Genomic DNA, 25,657 nt, shown 5'->3' with positions numbered 1-25,657 from the left:
ATACTGTTTATTGTTTGTATAATGTAAAGATGAACACTCAAGATCGAGAGTAACCCATTTAATGTGCTGTGACGATTGGCCAAGTGTGCAAAGTATAGGAGCCATGGTTTACTAGACATTCTGACTGCATTAGCCACCACATCGCGTCAGTTGTTTTGTGGCGGTGTCGATTACAACAACGGGGAAATTCGCCATTGAAGAGTTGTTGTTTCAGAAAGCAGAGAAACACACGCTCAAATATCAATTGCCTATTTGAGGGGTGTGGTCGAGTGTGAGGGAGAGTGCAGATGTCTAGTTCACTGTCTTCGTCAATTCATTACTATTCGTTTACCTACAACTGCATCACCTAATCATTGTAATTCACCACCCCACTCCCATCCTTATTCGCCCTCGGCACCCCAAACCGCTCACTAACCTCCTCCTCCTGCGACCGACTCCCCTTCTCCAAATACGGCCGTTCGGCCCTCACCGCCACCCTAACCGCATGTCTTCTGTGTGGCGCAAATCCATACGTAGCCGAGTGATTCGTAACGCGATTGTCCCAGAACGCCACATCGCCCTCCCTCCACTGGAACCTCGCATGCACCTCTGGACTTGTGGCCACAATCTCATTTAGAAAACTGATGATGTGGTCGGATTCCGTCTTGGGGACGCCGATAATCTTTGTCACAAAACCGGGGTTGAAGTAGAGTGACTTCCAGCCTGTGACGGGGTTGGTTCGAATTAAGGGGTGCGCGGTTGTGACGGGCTCGCGGCGAACGGTGCGGCCGAGGTCGCGGGTGCCTTGTGCTTGCAGGTCGGCGGAGTGTAGAGCGGTGAGGGATTCAAGGTACTTTTGCATGTGGGGGGATAGCATGTCATAGGCTGCGTATTGAGAAGACCAAAGTGTGTCACCCCCGCCGCCGCGGGGTGGGCCCGTGAGTACTTTTAGGGATGTGTAGGATGGGGGTTGGAGTTCGTAGGATACCTGGTAGTGGAGTTAGAGAAAGCTCTTCTTCAGAAGTGTATATGTATAGGCTGAGTCTTACATCAGAGTGCCAGAGGAAAGTAGGAGTAAACAGTGCTCGGAGGTCTGGACTGTTCTCCCCCGTAAATATAACATGTACGTCCTCCAGCCCGGGTCGCTTGGGCACTCCCGTCGTAGCGTGTTTGTGTAGCTCGCCAAAGTACTTGCCCAATTCCCGTTGCTCGTCTATGCCAAAGTTCTTCTGGTCCCGGAAGAAGACTACACCGCGAGTGGCGATTAGCCGAGCAAGATCGTTCTTCTGTACATCCGTAAGATTGGCTAGATCAACGCCGTGAACCTCAGTGCCGATTTTGGGGTTGTAATCGAAGACGTCGGTGGCCGAAGCTAGGAGGTTCTTGAAGTTTGGGTCGCCTAGTTGGCCTTTGTCGGTGTAGGGGATCTCTGTGTAGGCGGGCCATGTAATGTCTGGAAACCATGGGCGGAGATCTTCGTACTCATATGTCTCATCGTATTTCTGAACCTCTGACTGGCCGGGAGTGTAGTTGTGGATATTGCCGCTCTTTAGGTTCGGCACGGGTTTGGATGTAGTGGTGGCTTGAAGTTGGACATCGACAAGTCCGGGCGCCATGATGGGTTGAGGAAGTTCAAGAGAAACCAGGCAAAGTTATGGTGTGTTGTAGAATTTTGGAGGGGAATCCCGATACTTGTGATATGCACCAAGCCTATTGTCGTTGTGTGAGACAAGCGGAAGGTAGATGCTCTAATGAACGCTAACAAAGTTTGAATGATAAATGATGTCAGTTATAAGTCTTCAAAGTTGTGTTGAAATTGGCGGATGAAGTAGAGAAGGCCAAGTCTGTTTTTATATGGACCTTGGGCAGTACACTTGTGAATCATGCCACCATCAAGATGCTGGCGGTATCGGGACTATTGCGCCATCGCACACAATGCTGAAGATCGTCATCCATATTGAGCCGCATCATAGCAAGGCCACATCGGAGCCGCATCGGCGGATACGCAACAACGAATATATGCGCCTATAGCTTATAGGATCCCCAAGCATGATCTCGGAGAAGCACACTGCGAGGCACACCGAAAAATCCCTTGTCTCCCATCCTCTTTGCTTTGTCTCCCAGTGTATCATGGGATTTCAGGCAAGTCTTCTACATGACATGCAACTGTGGAGTACAGATGGACTGTGCTGAAGTCTGTATATCAGCGGACGCTAGCCATATGTGGAAAGTTTGAGATGGCATCATATTGCACCATTCCGCCCTTCGACTTCAACATCGTGGTGCTTGGGCCACTGGCAATAGTACCAATCTCCACAAACATCGTATCTTCCCAACAACATCAAGGTGGCAGATGGTAATCTGCTCGGGCAACCTTCCAACCTAAACGCGGGGGTGGGACCATGGCAGTGTCGGAACAGGGTGCGTAAATTTCGTAGATTTGCAATTCATTGGTAGAGCTGAATGGTCTTGACTGACTCTGCGTTTGTCACCCTATGCCTACACACTAGCCTCATGATCGCGCATGCTGTGATGAACGCTTCCACCTCTTGCAACCAGTAATATTATCGGAGATCTCTACCCACGAGCTTTTCATATTTGTCGTTGACTGAAAATCTTTTCGCTCAAACGCTCAAATGTCTCGCGCCTATACTCGTCGATATGTACGATATGAATGAAGTTGTCGCATATATCCTCTGCTATCGCCTACGGTGATGTCTTGTGTTGGTTGTATACGGAGTAATGAATCGGTATAATGAGTATGTGTTTTTATTCGGCTGATTTAATGAATGGTATGGGAACGCCGTTCAGATTCATCCACTGTATGGAGACGCCAGGCGATTCGCTCCTGGCCTCCGTCCCAGACCCCACAGTACTGGCCGAGGCCTCGGAATTCGTCTTATTTCGCCGCCTGACTAGGCCAGCCTCTTCGAGTTTGGGGCTCCAATATGGATGCGTGCCTTTGTGTATCCGCCACAGCTCATAGTTGCCGAAGATAAGGACGAGCGTGGAAGTGATGGGGATCCGCGAGATGTTATGATATATGCGGGTGGAGCTCATTGCAAAGATAGACACGGATGTAAAAGCACGCACGCGACGGGGTACATGCAGGTTCAATATGCGTCGAAAGGTTTCGAGGTTGGTGAAGGAAGATGAGGTGTTGCGGAGTCTGGCCAGCGGTAAGTGGTTAGTTACTGCGCGGGACCATCCTTGACCCCGGGTCGCCGCCGCCGAGCCGCATCAACTTTCTTGACGGTTTGCCAGCATGCCTCCTTGTAGTCGTCTTGTGGTAAACGCCCTCCGCGCAAGATTTTGAGAGCAGCAATACTGTGGCGTAATTGAACTCTTCGCTTTTGTTAGCACTGATAACTTCCCACCTAGGCAGCCACGGAAGCCGCTGACTGCTGAGATAAAAAGGTTACCACCTAGGCAGCAAGCTTCTCTCATTCACTACTCCGAGCTTTTGCAGCCACAACCTCAATATTTGGGATGGTGATGGTCGCGGGAATATAGGCGCAACAACTAGAGCACGTTACAGCAGTTCCAAAGTCACCACCACATCCTGACTGTCCGCAAAGAACCGCGCATTCGCGAACCATTTCTGGGGGCGACCCTTGAACACTACATCGCAACAACACCACAGCCATGGATGACCTGGAAAACCTCGAGTTCCTCTCACTCGTGTCCAAAGTGACTTCCGAAATACAAAATCATCTCGGGGTATCCGACAAAACGCTCGCCGAATTCGTCATCGACCAGCATGCGAAATGCAAAGGTGTGACAGACTTCAAGGACCAGCTAGAAGCTATGGGGGCCGAATTTCCGCAGAGTCTTGTGGAAAGTATCGACCGTCTGATTCTGACACTACATCCAAAATACAAGAACAAGGGCGCAAAAGCCGCGGGCGCAAATGGGCAAGATGGTGGAGATGCGACAGATCGCAAGACGCGTGTCTTCAAGGGCCTCGCGATTCCCGACAAAGAGGTCGACTACGAGGTAGCGGACGAAGCGCCTGCAAATGAAGCGCCTGATGTCGATGCGCTGGACGATACGTTTGCCATGTTGGAAGGTCTCGCAGGCAAGGCGCCGGGGAAACCCAAGGCGAGGTCGCGGAAGAGGAGCATGAGCCCATATGATAGCGACGATGATATTGCCAGAAGCAAGCGATACAGGAGGAGGAATGCCTCAGGCTCGCGCTCACGCTCTCGGTCAACGAGCCCACGCCGAGGGCGGGAGCAGAACGACGAGCTGGTTTTCGAGGACGAATTTGGACGCACACGAACTGTTAAGCCAAGCAACAAGCAACGAACGCGCAAGAAGTACCGCGACGAAGATCTCGACGAATTCCGACGGCCGCCAACTCCCGAACTCGATGACGAGCCGGTACTATACAAAATCTACAATGGCAAGGTCACAGGCATCAAGGACTTTGGCTGCTTCGTCAACATCCAGGGCGTCAAGGGCAAAGTGGACGGGCTAGTACATGTCACACAGATGATGGAGGGTCGCGTCAACCACCCGTCTGATCTTGTATCGAGATGGCAGGAGGTCAAGGTCAAGGTCATTAAGACGGAAAACGGCAGGATATCGCTGTCGATGAAGGAGGTGGATCAGCAAACAGGTCGCGACCTTGCGCCCGGCAAGCGGATAGCGTCTTTCGGAACCGGCGCAAACTCATCGGGACTGGGAGGCATACCAGGGGTCGACAGTTCTGTGCCAGTTGTCGAAGATGGCTACAATGGTCGCAAGAACGGTATGCGAAAGCGCATGACTTCGCCAGAACGTTGGGAAATTAAACAGCTCATTGCTTCTGGTGTAATACCGAAGTCGGACTACCCGAACATCGACGAGGACTACAACGCGCACATTAACGGCGAGGGCGGTTTCGAGGAAGAAGAGGACGTGGATATTGAAGTACGCGAAGAGGAACCTCCGTTCCTGGCTGGCCAGACCAAGCAATCGCTCGAGCTCTCCCCGATTCGAGTTGTCAAAGCACCTGACGGCTCGCTCAATCGCGCTGCCATGGCCGGAGATACGCTCGCCAAAGAACGCCGTGATCTAAAGCAGCAGGAAGCCCAAGAGAAGGCCGCAAAGGAGGCAGCGAATGTTGACCTAAGCAGCCAGTGGAACGATCCCATGGCTCAACAACGCCAGTTTGCAAGCGATCTTCGCAATACTAGGACCAACGAGCCTGCTCAAGCATTGCCTGAATGGAAAAAGATCTCCACGAATAGCCGGGAAACCTCATTTGGCAAGCGTACCAACATGAGCATCAAGGAACAACGAGAGTCGTTGCCTGTCTACAAATTCAGGAACAAGCTTCTAGAGGCCATCGCAAACAACCAGATCCTCATTGTCGTTGGTGATACTGGATCCGGAAAGACCACGCAAATGACGCAGTATCTTGCTGAGGCTGGATATGGCAACGAGCTTGTCATCGGTTGCACTCAGCCGAGGCGTGTAGCTGCAATGAGTGTTGCCAAACGTGTCGCCGAAGAGGTTGGTTGTGCCCTTGGGAGTGAGGTCGGTTACACTATACGATTCGAAGACAAGACCTCACCGGAAACCCGGATCAAATATATGACGGATGGTATCCTGCAGCGTGAGATTCTCCTAGATCCTATGCTGTCAAAGTATAGTTGTATCATGCTTGACGAAGCCCACGAACGTACCATCGCCACAGATGTCTTGTTCGGACTACTGAAGAAGACCCTCAAGCGACGCCCGGATATGAAGCTTATCGTTACCAGTGCCACCCTCGATGCCGACAAGTTCTCCGAATACTTCTACAAATGCCCCATCTTCTCCATCCCAGGTCGAACCTTTCCCGTAGAGGTCATGTACAGTCGGGAACCAGAGTCCGATTACCTCGACGCAGCGCTTGTGACGGTCATGCAGATCCATCTGACGGAGCCAGCAGGTGATATCTTGCTCTTCTTGACGGGTAAAGAGGAGATTGATTCATCCTGCGAGATCATATCCGAGCGTATGAAAGCTCTTGGGCCAAATGTGCCGGAACTCATGATCCTACCCATTTATGGAGCTCTGCCGTCAGAGGTTGCATCTCGTATTTTCGAACCCGCGCCCAATGGAGCCCGCAAAGTCGTCATTGCTACAAATATCGCCGAAACCAGTTTGACTATCGATGGTATATACTACGTCGTAGATCCGGGTTTTGTGAAGCAGAGTTCGTACGATGGAAAGCTGGGCATGGATCGTCTGCAGATTACGCCCATCTCGCAGGCGCAGGCTCGTCAGAGAAGCGGAAGAGCAGGAAGAACAGGTCCAGGAAAGTGTTTTCGTCTGTATACCGAAGCCGCGTTCCAGAATGAGATGTTACCGACGACTATTCCGGAGATCCAGCGCCAGAACTTGTCGAATACGATTCTGATGCTCAAAGCCATGGGCATCAACGATTTGTTACATTTTGACTTCATGGACCCACCGCCGACTAATACTATGTTGACAGCACTAGAAGAGCTGTATCAACTAGGTGCATTGGATGATGAAGGACTGCTTACGCGTCTGGGTCGACAGATGGCCGACTTCCCTATGGACCCTTCACTCTCGAAATCTCTCATCAAGTCGGTCGAACTCCAATGCTCAGACGAGATCCTCACAATCGTTGCGATGATCAGCGCCACACAGAACGTCTTTCACCGACCGCGAGACAAGCAACAACAAGCCGACCAAAAGAAGCAGAAGTTCAACGATCCCTCTGGTGATCATATCACCCTGCTCAATGTGTACAATGGCTGGAAACAAGGCGGTTTCAGCACGCCCTGGTGTCACGAGAACTTCATCATGCCCAAAAACATGCAGCGCGTTCGCGACGTGCGGAATCAGTTGCTACAGATCATGGCGCGACACAAACACCAAGTCGTATCCTGCGGTCGCAACACGATCAAAGTCAGGCAGGCGCTCTGCTCAGGGTTCTTCCGCAACTCGGCTCGTAAAGATCCTGCCGAGGGCTACAAGACGCTCGTCGAAGGCACGCCTGTCTACCTTCATCCATCGTCTTCTCTGTTTGGCAAGCCTGCGGAACACGTCATTTACCACTCACTCGTTGAGACGACAAAGGAGTACATGCACTTTTGCTCTGCCATCGAACCCAAGTGGCTTGTCGAAGCAGCGCCGACGTTCTTCAAGGTGGCACCTACAGACCGATTGTCCAAGAGAAAGAAGGCGGAGAGGATACAGCCCCTGCATAATAAGTTTGCGGGTGAGGATGATTGGAGATTGAGTGCTCAGAGAAGGGCTGGAAGGGGTGGAGGAGGTACATGGGGCTAAAGTTGTCATGTCTTGGAGATTGTGCAGCATTTAATACGATACCTGGGGATTGTGTTAGAATTCAATTGAGATACAGACAGTAGGCGCTTCGATGGGTATAGAACTTGGTCTTAGTATGTAGACAGATACGTTGACATGTGATCAAACGTATTGATTTGAGCAAGTGTTGTAGCAAGCATTGTGTAGGCGACCGAGCGCTTGTCTACGGTACCGAACTGAAGAACCGTCGATTACATTAGCTGACGAAAGCTCTACCAAGCTTTCGACCTTACTTTCCTGTCTATGGTTGTCAAGCGCATGCCAAGACCCACTTTTACTTCCCGATCGGGACAGCGCGACCGCGTTTTCGCGTGTTTACAGTCCCCGCAGACTCCTGTCACCACCAGTAACTACCTGCAACTACCCGAATATATACCATGTCTTCTCTTTTAGATCTTGCCCTCAATTCGGATGTTGGTGCACCTACGCCCTCAAGCCAATTTGGAGGCAATGATGCAAGGACGCCGCAGTCTTCGAGACCCCCCGGAGCAACCCCCGGCGCAACTCCTGGCGCACTCAGCGATATAGACGGAGATCCGGACGATGACATTATTGGAGCAAGAGTACCGGGAAGACGCACAAATGGACCAAGAACAGACATTCCCAAAGTAGTGGATGTTACCGGAGAGACGCTTTCGATGCGGTTTCAGGAGTTCCTGGAGAAGTGAGCTTCATGATTGAATAACAACAACAAGGTTACTGATTGAGGGCTTAGCTATACAGAAGACCCGTCATCATCGGCCCTACCGACATCGAGCACCGTCCCCACGACCGACAAATACTACATTGCTCAAATACGGGGCATGCGGCTTTACGGTCTTTCCACTCTATATGTCGACTATACCCATCTCCTTAGACACGAAGATGGCATCCTCGCAGCTGCCATCGCTAGCGAATACTACCGATTTTTGCCATATATGGTTCGGTCGCTCCATAGCCTTATCGCAAAGTATGAGCCCAGATACTTCCGCCAACACAAGCAACCAGCCTCAACGGCCTCCGCAGCGGCCACTTCGGACACGGGCGATGCGACACAGAACGCGAGTCTCAACGAGCAGACGTCGAATCAGCAGACCGATAAGCTATTCACTCTGGCCTTTTACAACTTGCCTCTCGTCTCCCGCATTCGCCAGCTACGCACTTCATCGATTGGCAGCCTGCTGTCAATCTCCGGTACTGCGACCCGAACCTCTGAAGTACGACCGGAGCTTTCAATGGCTACCTTCGTATGCGAAATCTGCAACACCGTAGTACCGAACATTGAGCAGACGTTCAAGTACACAGAGCCAACACAGTGTCCGAATATAACATGTATGAATAGGGAGGGCTGGCGACTAGATATTCGGCAATCCACGTTTGTCGACTGGCAGAAGGTTCGAATTCAGGAGAACAGCTCGGAGATACCCACGGGCAGTATGCCTCGAACAATGGACGTCATTCTGCGAGGAGAGATGGTCGATCGTGCAAAGGCCGGAGAGAAGTGCATTTTCACCGGAACTGTCATTGTCATTCCAGACGTGAGTCAGTTCAGAGTTCCTGGTGTGCGACCACAGGCGATGCGCGATACATCGAATGCGGCGCGAGGCAACGACGTCGGCGGATCGGGTGTCAGTGGTCTCAAAGCCCTCGGTGTGCGCGACCTGACATATCGCATGTCCTTCCTGGCATGTATGGTCTCACCCGACCACTCCACTCCAGGTCAAACATCAAATCACCACTTGACCGGACAAGCTAGCAATATTCTAGCGTCTCTCGGCCAAGGTCAAATCGAGTCCAATGCGACAAGCGGCGAAGAAGCACAAGAAGAGTACCTGGGTACTCTGACTGCGGCCGAGATTCAGGATCTGAAGGACATGGTGCACAAGCCCAATATCTTCATGCGACTTGTCGACTCAATCGCGCCAATGGTCTACGGTCACCAGGTCATCAAGAAGGGCTTGCTCCTCCAACTTATGGGCGGTGTCTCCAAGCAAACGCCCGAAGGTATGGCCCTACGTGGAGACATCAATATTTGCATCGTCGGTGACCCTTCGACGTCAAAGTCGCAGTTTTTGAAGTATATTTGCAGTTTCCTTCCCCGAGCTGTCTATACCTCTGGAAAAGCCTCTTCGGCCGCAGGTCTCACAGCGGCGGTTGTCAAGGATGAGGAAACTGGAGAGTTTACAATCGAAGCTGGAGCGCTCATGCTGGCTGACAACGGTATCTGTGCTATCGACGAGTTCGACAAGATGGATATTGCGGATCAGGTCGCCATCCACGAAGCTATGGAACAACAAACTATCTCTATCGCGAAGGCCGGTATCCAGGCCACGTTAAACGCTCGTACTTCGATTCTTGCAGCAGCTAACCCTGTTGGCGGCCGTTACAATCGTAAGACAACATTACGTGCTAATGTTAACATGTCAGCGCCCATCATGTCGCGTTTCGATCTTTTCTTCGTAGTACTGGACGAGTGCGACGAGTCTGTGGACCGCCATCTTGCTGAGCACATTGTTGGGATTCATCAGTACAGAGACGAAGCTGTGGACCCTGAATTCAACACTGAGCAATTGCAGCGCTACATTCGATTTGCTAGAACCTTCAGGCCTGAGTTTACAGATGAAGCAAGAGAGACGTTGGTTGAGAAGTACAAGGAGCTGCGAGCGGATGACGCACAAGGTGGTATCGGCCGCAACAGTTACCGCATCACTGTTCGACAGCTTGAGAGTATGATTCGTCTTTCGGAAGCCATCGCAAAGGCCAATTGCGTCAGCGACATCACACCCGAGTTTGTCAAGGAGGCTTACAACCTCCTCCGTCAGTCCATCATTTCTGTCGAGAAGGACGATGTTGAGGTGGAGGACGATGACGACGAAGCTCTCCTGGCGGCGGCAGCGGCAGCAGAACAGCAAGATGGCGACGCGCCAATGGCCGACGACCAGCAGGATGCTTCGCGCGACCGGACTGCCACTCCTGCTGTTGCACCGCGCGAGAAGACCAAAATCACACACGACAAGTACGTAGCCATGCGCAATATGTTTGTCAAGCGCGTCAACGAAGATCAAGAAGAGACGCAAGACGGTGTGGAAGAAGAGGAGCTTCTAGTTTGGTACCTCGAGCAAAAGGAAAGCGAATTGGAGACACAAGAAGACTTGGAGAAGGAGAGAGCGCTGGCTAAAAAGGTGCTGAAGAAGGTTGTCAGGGTATGCCATAACCACTCGATATGCTTGAGAATGCGTGTGCTAATGAGAAACTACAGGAGCAATACCTCTGGGTGATTCGAGGCCAAGGGCTGACTGATGAGGAAGGTCAGGCTGAAGGAAGTGATAAGGTGGTTTATGTCCTGCATCCTAACTGTCCTATCGAGGATATTGCTTAGGTGTGCGGTAGGGCGGGCTGAGAAGGTGTTGTGTTTAGTCATGAAGTAATGAAGAATAGCGTCAGTGTTCACGATAAGCATCCGTTGATTCATGGGGCATTATCATTGAGAGCGTTTATAGGAGGGTCTCTCCCAAGGTCGAACACCGCGGTCATGCATTTGGCGATAAGTCTATGCTAAATCCGTCATTCAAGTCACGTTTGGGGAGAAAGAAGAACTTTGCATGTAGTAACCTCCAATTCGATTCTAGTTCAAACACATACTACTCTAAGCATGCAGCTTTTAGTCCAAACCTTTGAAAGAAATGTGTGACCGATGCTGTCCATGATGGCTGTCACAGATCACTAGCGGCGATGTTTCGCAACACTCATTACTTCTACCCTACGCATCCTTCTTTTCAAGCCTTCTTGCTCTTCAGCGCGTCGACAAACTCCTTTGGTGGCTGCTGGTCATAGCCTTCTGGGTTGTTCTCTGTCCACTTCCACAGATCAGCACACGCGTCTTCCAAGGTGAACTCTGTCTTCCAGTTGAGTTCCTTGTTGGCCAGTGTAGGGTTAGCAGTGAGGTCGAGGACATCGCCCTGTCTCCGTGGAGCGACTTCATACGGGAGATCGCGACCGACGACGTTGCTGAAAGCCTTGATCATTTCAAAGACGGTGGAGCCCTTGCCGGTACCCAGGTTCCAGGCTTTGACACCGGGTTGTTGGTCGCGGAGGTAGTTGAGTGCTTGGAGATGGCCTCGCGCAAGGTCGAGCACGTGAATGTAATCGCGGATCGCCGTGCCATCCTTGCTCTTGTAATCATCGCCAAATACCAAAAGCTTCTCGCGCTTGCCGATCGCAACTTGCGCCAACAAGGGTAGCAGATTGTACGGTACACCCAATGGGTTTTCGCCCATGATGCCGCTGGGATGCGCGCCAGCTGGGTTGAAGTACCTCAGCAGAGCCGCATTCCACTTCTTGATGTCCTTTTCGTCTTTGCCTGCCTTCTTGGCGTTGTTGCGCTCCGCCTCGATTGTATCTGTGATTGCGCCCTCGATGGTCGACTTTGTGCGCCCGTAGACGTTTGTCGGGCCGATGGGGCAATGTTCGGGGATCGGGATCATGTTGGGGACGCGCGTCGCGTCACCATAAACGGTTGCAGATGACGAGAAGACAATATTTGTGACATTGTGCTTCACCATGGAGGAGAGGAGCGCGATGGAGCCGCCGACGTTGACGCGGTAGTATGTAAGGGGGATTTCACCAGACTCTCCAACGGCCTGAAAGTGTTAGATGGCGGAGACTCAGTCGCAACTTGAATGGACTGACCTTGAGAGCGGCAAAGTGAATGACATTGTCGATATCCGGGTTCTCCTCGAAGACTTTGTCGAGCGCTGCCTCATCTGTGACGTCGCATTGGTAAAAGGCTGGTCGCTTGCCGCAAATGAGCTCGATGCGGTTTACGACTTCTGGCGAAGAGTTGTACAGGTTGTCGACGATGACGACCTTGTAATCTGCCTCAAGAAGCGCGAGGGCTGTGAAGGAGCCAATGTAGCCGGTACCACTGCATCGTTGTCAGTCCTGGTTGCGCATGATAATAACCTCTGGATACATGGTGGGGTAGAGGGGTAACTCACCCAGTGACGAGAACGGATCCTACAACCATTTTGAAGATTTTTAGTGTGAAGACTGTGAAGGCGCAAGCGCGGGGACGGCTGCTCTTCTTATGCGACCTGGTGTTCGTGTTTGATTACGATGTTACAGCTATATAAAAGTTGGCAGCACGAGGCTGTTGACCTCCTAGGGCTGTCCTAGGGATGCAAGACCAGATGACGGATAGATTACTGGATGCGGTAAGCGCCTCATGATGATGAACAGGCAGATGTCGTTTTCGATCCAGCTATGTCCCAACAGTGACATTGCTTACTTACCTGTCGTCTGAATCGCGTCTTTACTGTAAGCTTGGGGCTCCAGTGTTTTGTTAATCAACCAGTCGATCTCATCTCCGGCATATGGTTAAGGTGGCCATTCGATCGATCATGCAAGTAACTGAACGACACTAGTCTGATGCTGTATGTTACGGGTAGGTACAGCGACGCGAAAGGGAAAGTGCATGTTTTGGTGGCCGACAGATACATGGTACCAGGTGATGCAATGCGGTTGTACCAGGAGGATGAAAGTCTACAACACACCTCTGCTGCGGTGTTAGGATATCAGCAACAGTATTGCGACTCCAGTCCAGCGTATTGTTTGATAGCTAAGCCGCCATGGATCCTGGCATGGTGGGCTATTACAGCACGGCATACTCACACCTAAAGCCACATCGGACGAGCCGAATTCGACGGGTTGAGCATACGGTAGTCTGCGAGCTACACGGCGTAAACGCTGTGTGACATACCCCAGACTAGATACGCAGGTACATGCAATACCTACAGCAAAAAAAAAGCCCTGGTGGTGGCGGGCGGCCTTCAGGGTCTTGTACTCCGCTTCCATGGGGCCCGGAAATTCGATCATGCATCATCCATGTCTTGTGGTAGCGGAGACACTAGCACCCATTGCTTTCGAGTCCTGACGAGAGGCTCGGTTCTTTCCATCTCGATGTTGTCGCGCATATCTGCATGTCTATCCAGGTTTTTCTCGTCAAAGCACTGCCATGTCACACACCGCCGGATCCAGCACGCGCTCGCTTAAAGTCCCGGTTGCGGCGGCTGGTGTGCAGGCCGAACCCTGGCACCTCGAAAGCGCGACCTTCAACTCTCACCGAGCCCATTGTCGCCATCAACACTCACTGAATCCATTGCGCGATATGCCAGGAACATGATCGCGAGTTATGCACTAGGGACACACCATCGCCGAAACACCCGACCGCGACCCCAAAAGCACTACCGGACTGCCGACTTCGACGCGTGAAAGTTTGGCCCACGTGTGTTTACGGTCCTGGCTGCAGGAACCCGACGTCCATCTCATCTCCATTGGAACTATAGAAAAACCAAAGGCTGCGTTTTAACGACGCGCCTGCTGTTGGAAGAGTGCGAAAGCCACCGAGCTGTGTCTCAGGACGACGTGTAAGTTCGCGCAAAGCTCCTACCCCTGTCACTTCGTTGTAAAAGCAACTCGTCTAAACTATTCGAGTCGACATGCACGTCTCAACATGCTCTTCACCTTCACCTTCACTTTCACTTTCACTTCGTCTTCACACAGCAAGTCCTCCCTATCTGCCCACAATAGCAGCTGGCTTTATTCCTTATTATCTCTTCTATTGTCAGCTCTATTGTTACGAAGCTACCCTGTCATTGGTGGGCGACTTCGTAAATAGCCTCTGCCCAGCCTTCTTCCTCAACCTTTCCTCCTATCTTCAAACCCATCTTCTTTCTCACAATCTTCTTCCAACAACAATTACTCACTCCAATCCAGCCGCCGGTCGTTCTGGACGCTCAAACCCAAGTACTTTAAACCATCTTCAACTTCAATTTCTCAACCGCAAAAATGTCTTCACGTGTCAACGCGGATGAACCCACTCCCTATCGCCGCTCAAGTCGCCTCAGCGCCAGAGCGAGCTCTGTCGCAGCGGAATCTGCCATCACCAATGCCACATCTTCGGGTGTAAAGCGCAGCAAGACAACATTGACCAAGGTCAGCGCTCGAAGATCTAATGCTTACGGCGCGAGTGGCCGTGTTGGTAACCCCGACAAACTTACGGCTGGTCCGACTACGGGTTTTGCGCAAGCCTTCCAGAATCAGCGCGGTCAATCCACCGACAGAGAGGACGATGACAGCGAGGAAGAGGAGGCAAAGGGTAACGACACTGACGAGCTTGCTGGTAGACCACAGACGGCTTTCATGAAGCAAGCCCATCACGCAGGCCAGTTTGCACCGTCCTCAAAGTCCAAAGCTGCGCCCGGTTACTCCTTCATCGATAGCGATGATCTGACCCCCAGCGAGGATGAGCTTGCGGCGTCGTCTGTTGGAAACACTACCAAATCATTCGGTCCTTCCCATGAGACTGGTATGCTGGTCTCACAGGACCCGTTCGCCGGTTTCCAGATCCCAGACGAGTCGCCTTTCACCAAGCCTGTTGGACCGATCCGTAGACCTGCATCGCGCACAATCAATGGATCCAGGACTCAGGCACCCACCCCCGTTCAGGCTCAGATTCCCGCACCTGCGAAGACTTCCATCCAGTCCAAGACTCCGACTCAGGTTAAGACCCCGACTCAAGCCCAGATCCCTATCAAGTCATTCGTCCGGAGCCAGGCGCATGTCAAGCCAGCCCCAGCACAAGTACCTGCTCGCGTCACTCCCACTGGCCTCGAACAGTCTATCGATGAAGTTGTTGCAGAGGAGCAAGCAAGGTTACAGCGCGATGGTCCGCCGTCGTCGCAGCCACAGTCCCAGTCCCAGTCCCTGCGACAACCGTCTCGCCGTCGCCCGCACCATAAAGGTGTTGCCGAGCTCAATGCATGGATTGGTGACGTCGAGGCCTCTGATGACGAGGAGGATGAGCCAGTATGGCCTTGGAAGAAGCTTTCCACATGGGCGTTCTGGGGTTTGGCACTCTCTCTGTTGCTCGCATGGGCCCTCTCCTCTATGATGGCTACCGAACACGCTGAGTCTTCACTGAGGACACCTAGCTTGGTGAAGGCTGTTGGTGATCGCGTCGTCTATACTTATGATCAGGTCGCAGCGTACATCTCGCCTCCTACTGGCCCTTCGGAGATGGATCAAGAGATTGACCGCGTCAAAGCCTACAAAGCTAATGGCGAGGACCACTTCCTTTGGGCCCGCATGAGCAACATGGATACCAAGAACGACAGGCGAATCTCAGAGTTACGAACGGCTCTCTTGGAACTGAAGGACCAACTACCCGACATGATGCTCATGCGACGCGAACAGGACGGTTCCCTCCGGATCAGCGATGAGTTCTGGCATGCACTGCTGAGCAAGGCGCGTTCAAGTGAGAGTGATTCAGAATGGGCTCGCTTTCTGGCAGACTCCAAGGGCAAGCTCCGCGATCTCTTCGACCCATCTGTGCACCATGAGCGTGGTAACACTGAGACCTGGGCTGAAGCTGTCACTCGCGATGAATTCGTCCGCCACATGGAGAAACAATATCACAACATTACCAGCCGAGTTGACAAGAAGGTCGAGGAGGCCATCCGAGCCCAGAGTGCTCAAATCAAGACGACGATGCAAGCAGAAGCTAAGAAGATGATGATGGACCAGATTCACCTTCATGCCCTTGCCCAAGCCAACCTTGTCGCGAACTACGAGTCTCACTTGACTAAACCCAACTACTTCTCCCCTGGCCTGGGCGCTATCATCGACCCGGACATGTCATCCACCACGTTTTACGATCGCCCCGGCCGCCTCGCTGAGGTCGCTCGTCGCCTTTCTTGGCTCCCGCGCCGCAATCCACCCGTGGCAGCACTCACCAAGTGGGAAGAACCAGGCGACTGTTGGTGCTCTGCCGGTCAATCTCAAGGATCGACTGGCCAAGCCCAGCTTGCCGTCAAGCTCGCACGACCCGTTATCCCCAAACAAGTCACGATTGAGCACATCCCAATGAGTATGGTACCAGCACGCAACATCTCCAATGCTCCACGCGACATCGAGCTTTGGGTTCAGACAGACACGCCGATCAACGCTTACTACTCCCACCGCCAAGTGAGCTGCAAAGACCCACCCCCAGAGAGTGTCAGCCCGGCCATCAGCTGGAAGTGTCTAGGATCGTTCAAGTACAACATTCACGCGTCCAACCACCTTCAGACGTTTGACCTGGCGGGTGAGCCGTCTGAACCTATTCGCAACACCATTTTGCGTGTGACGAGCAATTGGGGCGCTAGTCACACGTGCCTCTACCAAGTGAGGCTGCATGGCACAGACGCCGACAGTGACTACGAGTACCCTGTGGGACTGATGGACTAAGTTTACCTTGGGGGGAGTTGAGTGATTGGGCAAGGGCCGAGGCTGGACTGGGTTGGCGTTTTGTGGATATCCCTTGGGGGGCTTTTATTAACGACTGTCTTTGTATACCCAGCATAGTTTCAGAAAACTACGAATTCACGTTAAGATAACATAACAAACATGTGCGAAGGAGTATAGTGATGCATGATGTGTCTGTTTGTGTAGTTTGGATATGCTGGCGTGCCTCAGGTCTACTTGTATGTCTCTAAATCTAAGACATGCATTGTAGTAGCTTAGCCGCGATATCACAGAGTACTATTTGTATTGTCCAAAGCACTGTATCCCTTCTTGCTCTCTTGTAGCACAGAAGAAACATGTTTACCGCACAACACCTCCCTTCAGAGTTGGGATGCTACACAGCCCCGCCGCAGTCCTCAACTTGGCTACACCCGTCTTCTTATCCGGGCCTTCGCCGCTCAACTGTGGCACAACGCCGACATCGAATCCAACTTCCAGGCCATCGGTTGTAGTGAAGCCGGGCTGGATCATCTCCCAGACCTTCTTCTTCGGGTTGAGCACAGGCTCCGGCTCACCCTCCCAGCCCTCAAAGTATACCCTGTCGCCAGCTTTGCTCTCCTTGGGAGGATCTACCAGCTCGACAGGTCCCTTGTGGCTGTCCTCACCCTCTGCAACTCTCGGTGATGCAGCGAGCACCATGGCGCAACTCTTGACACCGCGCATGGTGACGGGCTTCAGGTTGCACACGGCTACGATCTTACGGTTCTGCATTTCTGAGAGGGGAATCAGGCCGTTGAGACCGGAGCACACTGTGCGCACAACTTGGCCCTCGTACTCGGACGTGTTGTCTGTGCCGGGAGCGTCGCCGCAAGCGATGGTGGAGACGTAGAGCGAGTCGGCGTTGGGGTGGGTTTCGGCCTTGAGGATGTGGCCTACGCGCAGGTCGATGAGGGCGGGGGAGAGGGGCTTCTCGACTGGTGCGCTGCGTCTTATTAGCTGGCATGCAACTTGGATGTCTCTGTTTCGACTTACGCTTTCTGAGGCTTAGGCTGCTTTTCCTTCTTTTCCTTCTTCTTCTTTTCCGTCGGGGCACCTTCTGGAACGCCACCAGGTGCAGAGGCTCCTGCAGCGTTGCCCACAACTGCTGATGCGACGGCAGATCCAGCAGCCTCTGTTTTGCCCTTGGCCTTTTCCGCTTTGCTCTTGCCGCCCTGACCTCCTTGTCCACCTTGGCTCTGGTCGCCAGTCAGAGTTGTAGGTGTGGCGCCTGAAGCAGCAGCGCTCGCCGCAGCCGCCTCCTTCTCCTTCTTCTTGCGCTCCTTTTCGGCCTTTGCGTCTACAGGCTTGATCTTGAAGACGACGTTGTCCTGGTCGATGTTGACCTTGTCATCCAGCTTCAGGCCAAAGACAGGCGAGTTCTGGACAAAGTCGACATGGCGGACAAGGTGGTGGTATCCCTGCTCTCCAGTCCTCTCCTCTGCACTCCACTTGGAGACGACGGGTGCGAGTTTGTGGTAGATGGCGATATCTGCGATTGAGGGCTTTGCGCCGAGGAGGGTGGTTCGGCTTGAGAGGTGTGTGTTGAGGGATGAGAGGCGCTCGGCAGATTTGGCGGCATCTTCAGAAGGCGAGGCTATGTGTGATGCAGTGATGAGCCATTGGCTGAGTTCAGTTTTCTCGGCGTCGGTATAGGTGACTTGGGGATAGAGAGCCTGCGAGGCCTTGACAGCATCCGTCTCGGCGCCGGCATTGTTAGGTGCATGCGACTTGAGGAAGGTGACCAGGCTCTCGTCGAGTGTGGCCATGGTGGGCAGTGTTGGGAGTCTTGTTTGGAAAAAGTTGAAGGCAAGTGGGCGTAGTGGGGTAAAGAAATCCGCCGTGAAGCTACTTGCAGCCGTCGCTAGTGCTCTGCGGGGGACTTTGAGTGTTGTCGAGTGTGCTATGAGCCGACAGGGTCCTGCTTTACAGAATTGGCGTGGTCTGGTGTGTAGTAGGCGAAGAAAGGGTGCAACTGAAGGAGAGGCGCGAGTATGCATGATTGAGTCAAATTCAGGTCACCGCGGGGCTCCAAGGCTTCATGTCCACCGCACAGGCCATCGCGATCGCGTTTCCATCCCAAGTCGCGTGCCCCATTCCTCACTCATTCGACAGTCGTGGGGCTATCTTCATGAGAATGACTTTTGGTACTAGGCATCAAGCGCCGATGACGCCAAATGCTCTACCACCCGGAACACGCTTCGATCGTCTTGGAGTGCCGGTGCAGGAGCAATTGACGTGCTTTCTCACAATATGGTTGCAACAACCGGGAGTGACTGCATCGCGACCCATGTTTGCTGGTTGTCGAAATATCTAGAATGACGCAAGCATACCTAACTTGTTTGCTGCCTACCCCCCACGTCCACCCATAACCTTGCAAAGCACAGTACTCTTACCTCGCAACATCGCTCCTAACACAAGAGCAACATGGCTTCGGATGCGTCACCGGATGTGCCCAAGGGCAGGAAAAGATTCATTCCTCTAGGTAAGACACGTCTGCTTCAGCTGCGAACATGGCAACTAAGACGCGGCAGAAAACAACCCAGATGTTATGACCGGACTGGTTCACAAGCTCGGTCTATCCGACAAGCTTGCATTCCAGGACGTCTTCAGTATTGACGATCCCGAACTGCTCGCCTTTGTCCCGCGCCCTGCACATGCTCTGCTCCTCGTGTTTCCTGTCAGCAAAACATATGAGCAGTTCCGCGTGCAAGAAGACAAAGACAAGGCCGAGTATGAGGGACACGGCCCGGATGAGGAGGTTGTTTGGTACAAGCAGACAATTGGAAACGCCTGCGGTCTGATCGGTCTTCTCCACAGTGTCTCCAACGGCACAGCACGCGCCTACATCCGCAAGTAGCCACGCCCTGCTTAGACAAGACTCAGTATGCTAACAGCTCACTCAGGGCCCGACTCGAATCTCGCCAAGCTAGTCGACGACGCGATACCGCTCAAACCCATGGAGCGCGCCGACCTTCTATACGAGTCTCAAGCACTCGAGAGCGCACACCGGGATGCTGCCTCAGGTGGTGACACTGCTGCGCCCGCAGCCGATTCCGACGTCGATCTACATTATGTCTGCTTCATAAAGTCGGAAAATAACCATCTGTGGGAGTTGGACGGCCGTCGCAAGGGCCCCCTTGACCGCGGTGCGTTGGATCCCGCAGACGATGTCCTCAGCGAAAAGGCTCTCGACCTTAGTGTACGTAGCTTCCTCAAGCGCGAGCAAGAGGCAGGTGAAGGCGAGATACGCTTCAGCCTCATCGCACTCGTCGAACCGTTTTAGGAGAACCGAGAAGAAAAGGAAAATCGCGAGTTTGCCAGCACGTACAACCCGGGGGAGCCACTTATGTGACGTCTGAGGGTACCCTGGTTGATCAAGTGACGTGGAATCAAAAGACTTGGGATTTTGCTTTGAAAATCAGGAGAAACCGGAGCTGAGATTGCAGCTCAGAAACGTGCTGGCTTCATGTCTCAGTGAGCTATGTCAACCATTGAATCAGCCATTGGTGTCTTACCTGCTTGCAGCCTCTTTGTTGTTCTGGATACCAATGCGAGTATCCTCGCAAGAACTACATTAGCCACCATCTCTTTTCTTTTTTACGCTTGTGCTTTCCCCGCATTAATAGACCGGGACGCATCGAGTCAAACCCCGTGGCTTTTCTTCATTTCGAAACATCCCCATTCATCATGGCCAATGTTGCAATCTCGCTTCTTCGCTGTCTGGCTTTCCTCCCTTTGGTGTCGTGCTTCCTCATGAACTCCATCAACCATTCGGAATATACGTCTCTCGACACTAGGGACGTGCAGCGCACGCTCAGAGTCCGGATAGCGGCTCTCGTGTGCTCTTCCGTGAGCATAACAGCGTCGTTGACAGCTTTGTACTGGTTCTGCCGCATGGAGAAGCGCTTTCGGCATCGGTCAGTGTGGTTACTAAACAAGTTCCTGGGCTGACTGCTTCTCCCAGCCTTATCATGCTACTTGTGTATGGCGACTTGATGCGCGCCTCCTGGTTCTTCATCGCTGCGGTGGTAATGCTGGTTCATGGTACCGTGCGAACAGAATCCGCCTTTTGCCAGTCGAGCGGGTTTCTCATACAATATGGAACCGAGACCAGTGGTAAGATGGCTGATTCTGGTTCCCTTCATTTCCTGACTATTGTAGATTTCGCCGTCCTCGTCATTGCAGTCCATAGCGCCCTGCAAGTCTTCAATCCCTCGAGCCAAATGACGTCAGACGGGTTATACCCGTACCGGCGGTTTGTCTACGCCCTTGCATTCCTTGTTCCTGGACTTATGGCCAGTCTGGCCTTTGTGAACCCGGACTGGGGCTATATCTCGCTAGGGGCATTTTGTACTCTACCTATCCGCCCGTTTTGGTATAGACTGGCGTTAACCTGGATTCCGAGATACATGATCGCGCTCATAATTCTTGGCTTGGCCATTGCGATTTATGCATATGTTGGCTATGAGTTTAGGAGATATGATACAATGAGTCAAAGTACTGGAAACTCGACCACTGATATAGGGACAGGTACGAGAGAGACACGGTTTTCATTAAGTGGGAAAGAAGAAGACTATAGAGGAGCGACAAGGCCAGAAAACCCGGACATATTGGGTTCAAGAGATTGGGCGCCGTCTACGGGTCATGATAACGAGATTTCACAGCGTCGTGGGTCTTCGGTCTCGTTCCTCTGTGCTGGACCTGGAGCAGCGACAACACTGAACCGCGCTTCTTCGGCCACGCCCTCTACCAAGACACAGTCTCTGCCAGCAAGCACATTGCACCTCCCTCTGGAACGCAACGACACTATCAGACCACCACTCTTCGCCATTCCCTCCGGCAACACCATCAGAACTGCCATCTCCACCGACGACATACAGATTTGCTCCCCATCAAGGGCAATAGATAATATCCTCCTTACCATTACCAAGACCACAACTCAAGATCCTGACTCTGTTGACACAGAACCCACTCCCATCATCTCTCAGCCACCCAATTCGCAAAACACGTCCCCCAGATCTCCCGGCGCTCGCCAAATGGCGCGTCAACGCTCTCGCATCCACCGCCAACTCCGCCTCATGTTCATTTATCCCCTCGTCTACACACTAATGTGGCTACTGCCTTTTGTGCAGCACTGCACCAACTATCAAGACCACTACGTACAGCATCCAATCTATTTCCTACGCCTCGGCAGCACCATCTGTATCACCAGCATGGGATTCGTAGACTGTGTAATCTTCTCGCTGAGAGAGAAGCCGTGGAGGAAGATTCCGAGCTCCGATGGGACGCTTTGGGGTAGCTTTGCGGTGTGGAAGGGACGGAATCATCGGAGGGTGGGTAGTTTGACGACAGGGAGTTTGCTGAGTGCACAGGGGGGTATGGATGGTGGGGAAAGGGGGTTAGAGAGGTCTAAGAGTTGTGTGGGGACGAGTGTGGGATCTAATGATTATGCAAGAGCGGCGTTGGGGCAGGCAAGGGCTAGTTTGGAGAGCGAGAAGGAGGAGAGGCTTAATGCGTTAAGGGAGAGAGTGGAGAGCGAGGGGTTGGTGAGTGAGGAGAGTGGAAGTTGTTATAGTAGGGATTGTGAGGGGGATGGGGTGAGCGGCGAGGAGGAAGGGGGAAGTAATGTGGCTGATGAAGGTGAGGATGGGGAGAAGGATGAGACTGCGAAAAAGGGGAAAGGGAGGCTTGTGGAACGGTAGCTAATGATCATAGGTCACAGTCCAAGTGTACTATACTTTGTTTATTTCTTCGTGTTTCCGGTTGAAATACCGGACTAATTTATCTCTATTTGATGCCACATCAGAAATCGTCTACGTTAACTCTTCGTCCCTCTTTCAAGGGCAAATAAACCTTCTCCCATAGATCACTCCTCTCGCCAAGATGATAAGTCAAGCTCACATCTTGCATACCCGCAGACGCAGAAGACGAGGAAGGTGCCATAGTTTCGAGCTGGGAAATGATGTTCTCCAGACCAAGTGCTTTACCGGTAGCCTGCGTGCTCCCCGCCTCTAGCGACACATGAACGATGTGAATATGAAAGTGGTAGTAAGTCGGTTGATCTATGATCACAATTAGCGTGTGAACCCCACTCGTCATGACACTCAAACTTACAATGCACATAAAGCTTCAACTCATCCCTCTCAATCTCAGGATACAAGCCTACCGTCGCCTCGACCATCTTCTCCCGCATGTGCCTCACCCACCCCGCCATTCCCTTTTCTAAATCCCTCAGACTCCAAATGTCTCTTCGTTCCACTATACCTAGCAAGTGCAGACTCCCCATGGTCTTGCGGTCCCAATTGAGGTCGGGAAGCAGCAAGAAGCCCTCGTCACCAGACTCACGGTACATGACATCCTCCTGCTCTGTACGACCTTCGATGATGTTGTACACCCAGTTCAACGCGCCCTTTTCGCGCTGCGCCCGCATATACGGCCGCACGTGATTCGCATAAATCTCTGGTGTCTCGGTCACAAGGCGGAGACGCTGCGACTCGTACTTTTTGACATGCTTCTCCGTGCAGGGGTAGATGAGGTTGAGCTTGAAGTCTGGGGGCGGGTGCTCTTGCTGTGGGTTCGAGTTTGCCAGGAACCAGGCGTAGATGTCGTTTGCGCCAAGGTTTTTGATGTTGCGGAGCGAGGTCGGGAAGTGGGAGAGGTTGTCTGGGGTGGTGTCGAAGGCGGCGCGCTCGGCGAGGAGGAGGGCGGGTTTGTCGTCAATGGTGCCGAAGAGGGAGATGCGGCGGCCGGCTTGGTCGGAGTTTAGGAGGCGGGTTAGGCGGAACTTGGGGATGAGGGATTCGACATGGCGGGCGACATCTGGAGGTGTTGTAGATGTCATGGTTGGGGTGAAAGATGGGATATGTTCGTACTATCAGTCTGGGTACATCTAAATTAGTAACAAAACTCAATTGTGCGTATATGGTCTTGCTGCAAACAAGACGAGTCAATTATAACCCTGTAGCCCCGCCTGTTATGTCAAGCATGTAACCTTCAAGGCTTCCTGGTGCATACTGCCAAGAAGCATACACGGCGGAGAGACATTTCGGCAATGCAAGACACGGAAAGCAGAGACTGTAGTTACTCACTCAAACACAAATTCGGATGATTTTTTGGCGCACGGCACGGAGGCTGGCCGCTAATTCGGGACGAGTGTGGGGGTGGAGATTGCTATGGCAGATCACATGTTTGCGAGTTTGCGCGATCTTGATCTCGCGTATTACCTAGCAACCATTTTCGGAAGGCAGGTACCACGCTAAGCCATGAGGTCACCGCACCCAGCTCCGGCCTCCCTATTGTCGCATCCAAGTACAACAACCTTGGATAAGTTACCCAGTAATCAGCCACAATCTCGATCGCATCCACGCAAATATGCCTCCCAAACGCAAAGTTAGCGGTCCCGTAGTCAAGCCGCAGCAGTCGACGCTTGCGTTCCACGGCTCGTCGAACAAGGTCACCAAGTCGGGCATCAAAGCACCGGGCGCAAAGCAAAACATACTCGAAGCAAAGACGAAGGATTTGGAGCCAGAAACTGTTGAAATATCAAATACCGAGCCTACAACCATCGAAGCTGCCATAATCGAGCAAACAGAGCAGGAGGTCAAGGCGCAGCAAGCAGAGAGCACACGGGAGGAAGATGGAGCGCGGCGCATATCCGATGCAGCCATCAAAAAATACTGGGCCGCGAAAGAGAAGCAGAGGCTAGCGCCCAGAGTGCACCAGGAAGATGTGAAGCTTCACGACAAGGTGCTTCGGGAGTTCGACATGAGCGCCCACTATGGCGTAAGTTTGACCACGTAGCAGTTAATGGCTAGACAGTGTTTAATTCTACGACATGTCGGCTAACATGATCTGCAATGTCTAGCCATGCACAGGAATCGCTCGATTGAAGCGTTGGAAGCGCGCGCAACGGCTCAATCTCGACCCACCGATCGAAGTGCTCGCGGTTCTGTTGAGGGAGCAGGATGCTTCGGATGACAAGGACTTGGATAAGATGGCTAGTCAGCGGTCGGTCGTGGACGAGCTGCTGAATGCGAAGGCCGAGATGGATGTATGATGGGGGCCTGGGCGGGGCATAAGGAGCGGGTCGGTTGCCAATTCACCTGGACCATGTGTAACGACAATGAGTTACGGAGTTATGAGCGGAGTATGATGATTGGGCATTTCTCGCCATGGAGGCAGAAACATTGTCAGAGCACTTACTGCTAGCCATACAAATGCCAAAGTCAAGAAAGCCGAGCCATGGTGTGACTTTCCAACCCATACTTGACGACTTGGTCTGCAATTCAACTGCTATGGCCATGAGAGTTCAAGTCGGTCAGTCTCTAACAAGAGAGGTTTCATTCATCTCGTTGCACGTCAGCATGCATAGGCTTACGTCTCCAGAATATGGGGAGGGGTGGCAGTCGCAGGTCGGAAAGTTCCAACTAACAAAGACAGCCGGTCCTGTATCCCGTTTAGGTGGTAGTAAATAGGGGCGCTACGGGGCTGCAGGAGGGTGGACTCGCTGAGATGCGGGGTTGGACCAGTTGACGAGGGAGCCCCAGTCCAAGCCATGGGTCCATGTCAAGTCGGTGGTTGGCAAGGCGAGGTGTTTAGTGGGCAAGATGCAATTGTGCATTTGACAGCAATTGGGCTCCAGTATCAGAGGAGGCGGGGTCAATCGTCCATGGAAGACCAGTCACACTTGGACTTTCAGTTTCGCAGACACATGCAGGCAAATGCAACTACAGTATGCGAGTGGCAAAAAGGTAAGCTGCATGGGAGCGGGGCAGGATTGCTGGATCCGCATGCGAATTGGCGGGCTAGCTGTCAGCCCGATTCCACGCAGCCGGGCATGGCTTGTCGCCTCGGGTGGGCCCTCCTAGAAGTCCTGGGCAGACCAGCTCGCCTGGTCGCTGGCCCTTCTTATGCCTGTTCCGCTGCATTCCTTATCGCCACTACTACAGCTGCGCCGTCATGCCCCCGAAATCCCAGCGGCTGTACTGTACTGTACTGGGACAGGCACCGCCGTGGTTGCTGTGTGCCATGCCCCTCTCACCCTGAAGTA

General features: G+C 52.7%; 10 protein-coding genes across 10 annotated transcripts; 6 read left to right on the top strand and 4 right to left on the bottom strand.

The window, feature by feature from the left end:
* Positions 1–346: 346 nt before the first annotated feature.
* On the bottom strand, positions 347–1,595 carry PtrM4_034340 (TauD, Probable taurine catabolism dioxygenase; the record flags this gene model as incomplete). Its single annotated transcript, XM_001939260.2, has 2 exons — positions 347–967; positions 1,029–1,595. The coding sequence occupies 2 exons, from the start codon at positions 1,593–1,595 to the stop codon at positions 347–349; spliced, it is 1,188 nt and encodes a 395-aa protein (XP_001939295.1).
* Positions 1,596–3,624: 2,029 nt separating this feature from the next.
* On the top strand, positions 3,625–7,269 carry PtrM4_034330 (pre-splicing factor ATP-dependent RNA helicase prp16; the record flags this gene model as incomplete). Its single annotated transcript, XM_001939259.1, has 1 exon — positions 3,625–7,269. The coding sequence occupies one exon, from the start codon at positions 3,625–3,627 to the stop codon at positions 7,267–7,269; it is 3,645 nt and encodes a 1,214-aa protein (XP_001939294.1).
* A 416-nt stretch (positions 7,270–7,685) lies between these two features.
* On the top strand, positions 7,686–10,666 carry PtrM4_034320 (DUF3381 domain containing protein; the record flags this gene model as incomplete). The annotated part of the gene is made up of 3 exons (XM_001939258.1): positions 7,686–7,972; positions 8,024–10,490; positions 10,547–10,666. 3 exons carry the CDS (start codon positions 7,686–7,688, stop codon positions 10,664–10,666), a joined length of 2,874 nt encoding a protein of 957 aa, XP_001939293.1.
* A 397-nt stretch (positions 10,667–11,063) lies between these two features.
* On the bottom strand, positions 11,064–12,313 carry PtrM4_034310 (GalE, UDP-glucose 4-epimerase; the record flags this gene model as incomplete). The annotated part of the gene is made up of 3 exons (XM_001939257.2): positions 11,064–11,927; positions 11,977–12,211; positions 12,285–12,313. 3 exons carry the CDS (start codon positions 12,311–12,313, stop codon positions 11,064–11,066), a joined length of 1,128 nt encoding a protein of 375 aa, XP_001939292.1.
* Positions 12,314–14,133: 1,820 nt separating this feature from the next.
* PtrM4_034300 (spindle pole body-associated protein sad1) lies at positions 14,134–16,572 on the top strand (the record flags this gene model as incomplete). Its single annotated transcript, XM_001939256.2, has 1 exon — positions 14,134–16,572. The coding sequence occupies one exon, from the start codon at positions 14,134–14,136 to the stop codon at positions 16,570–16,572; it is 2,439 nt and encodes an 812-aa protein (XP_001939291.1).
* Positions 16,573–16,929: 357 nt separating this feature from the next.
* On the bottom strand, positions 16,930–17,292 carry PtrM4_034290 (uncharacterized protein; the record flags this gene model as incomplete). Its single annotated transcript, XM_001939255.2, has 1 exon — positions 16,930–17,292. The coding sequence occupies one exon, from the start codon at positions 17,290–17,292 to the stop codon at positions 16,930–16,932; it is 363 nt and encodes a 120-aa protein (XP_001939290.2).
* Positions 17,293–19,032: 1,740 nt separating this feature from the next.
* PtrM4_034280 (ubiquitin carboxyl-terminal hydrolase isozyme L3) lies at positions 19,033–19,891 on the top strand (the record flags this gene model as incomplete). Its single annotated transcript, XM_001939254.2, has 3 exons — positions 19,033–19,090; positions 19,140–19,403; positions 19,512–19,891. The coding sequence occupies 3 exons, from the start codon at positions 19,033–19,035 to the stop codon at positions 19,889–19,891; spliced, it is 702 nt and encodes a 233-aa protein (XP_001939289.2).
* A 404-nt stretch (positions 19,892–20,295) lies between these two features.
* PtrM4_034270 (plasma membrane G-protein coupled receptor) lies at positions 20,296–21,972 on the top strand (the record flags this gene model as incomplete). Its single annotated transcript, XM_066104074.1, has 3 exons — positions 20,296–20,525; positions 20,573–21,903; positions 21,965–21,972. The coding sequence occupies 3 exons, from the start codon at positions 20,296–20,298 to the stop codon at positions 21,970–21,972; spliced, it is 1,569 nt and encodes a 522-aa protein (XP_065966276.1).
* Positions 21,973–22,410: 438 nt separating this feature from the next.
* On the bottom strand, positions 22,411–23,449 carry PtrM4_034260 (scavenger mRNA decapping enzyme; the record flags this gene model as incomplete). Its single annotated transcript, XM_001939252.2, has 2 exons — positions 22,411–22,670; positions 22,723–23,449. 2 exons carry the CDS (start codon positions 23,447–23,449, stop codon positions 22,411–22,413), a joined length of 987 nt encoding a protein of 328 aa, XP_001939287.1.
* A 530-nt stretch (positions 23,450–23,979) lies between these two features.
* On the top strand, positions 23,980–24,664 carry PtrM4_034250 (DNA polymerase delta subunit 4; the record flags this gene model as incomplete). Its single annotated transcript, XM_001939251.1, has 2 exons — positions 23,980–24,390; positions 24,473–24,664. The coding sequence occupies 2 exons, from the start codon at positions 23,980–23,982 to the stop codon at positions 24,662–24,664; spliced, it is 603 nt and encodes a 200-aa protein (XP_001939286.1).
* Positions 24,665–25,657: the final 993 nt, after the last annotated feature.

Source organism: Pyrenophora tritici-repentis, chromosome 1, assembly GCF_003171515.1.
Source record: "Pyrenophora tritici-repentis strain M4 chromosome 1, whole genome shotgun sequence".
NCBI classification, from domain to species: domain Eukaryota; kingdom Fungi; phylum Ascomycota; class Dothideomycetes; order Pleosporales; family Pleosporaceae; genus Pyrenophora; species Pyrenophora tritici-repentis.
This window is presented reverse-complemented; position numbering and strand designations above follow the sequence as displayed.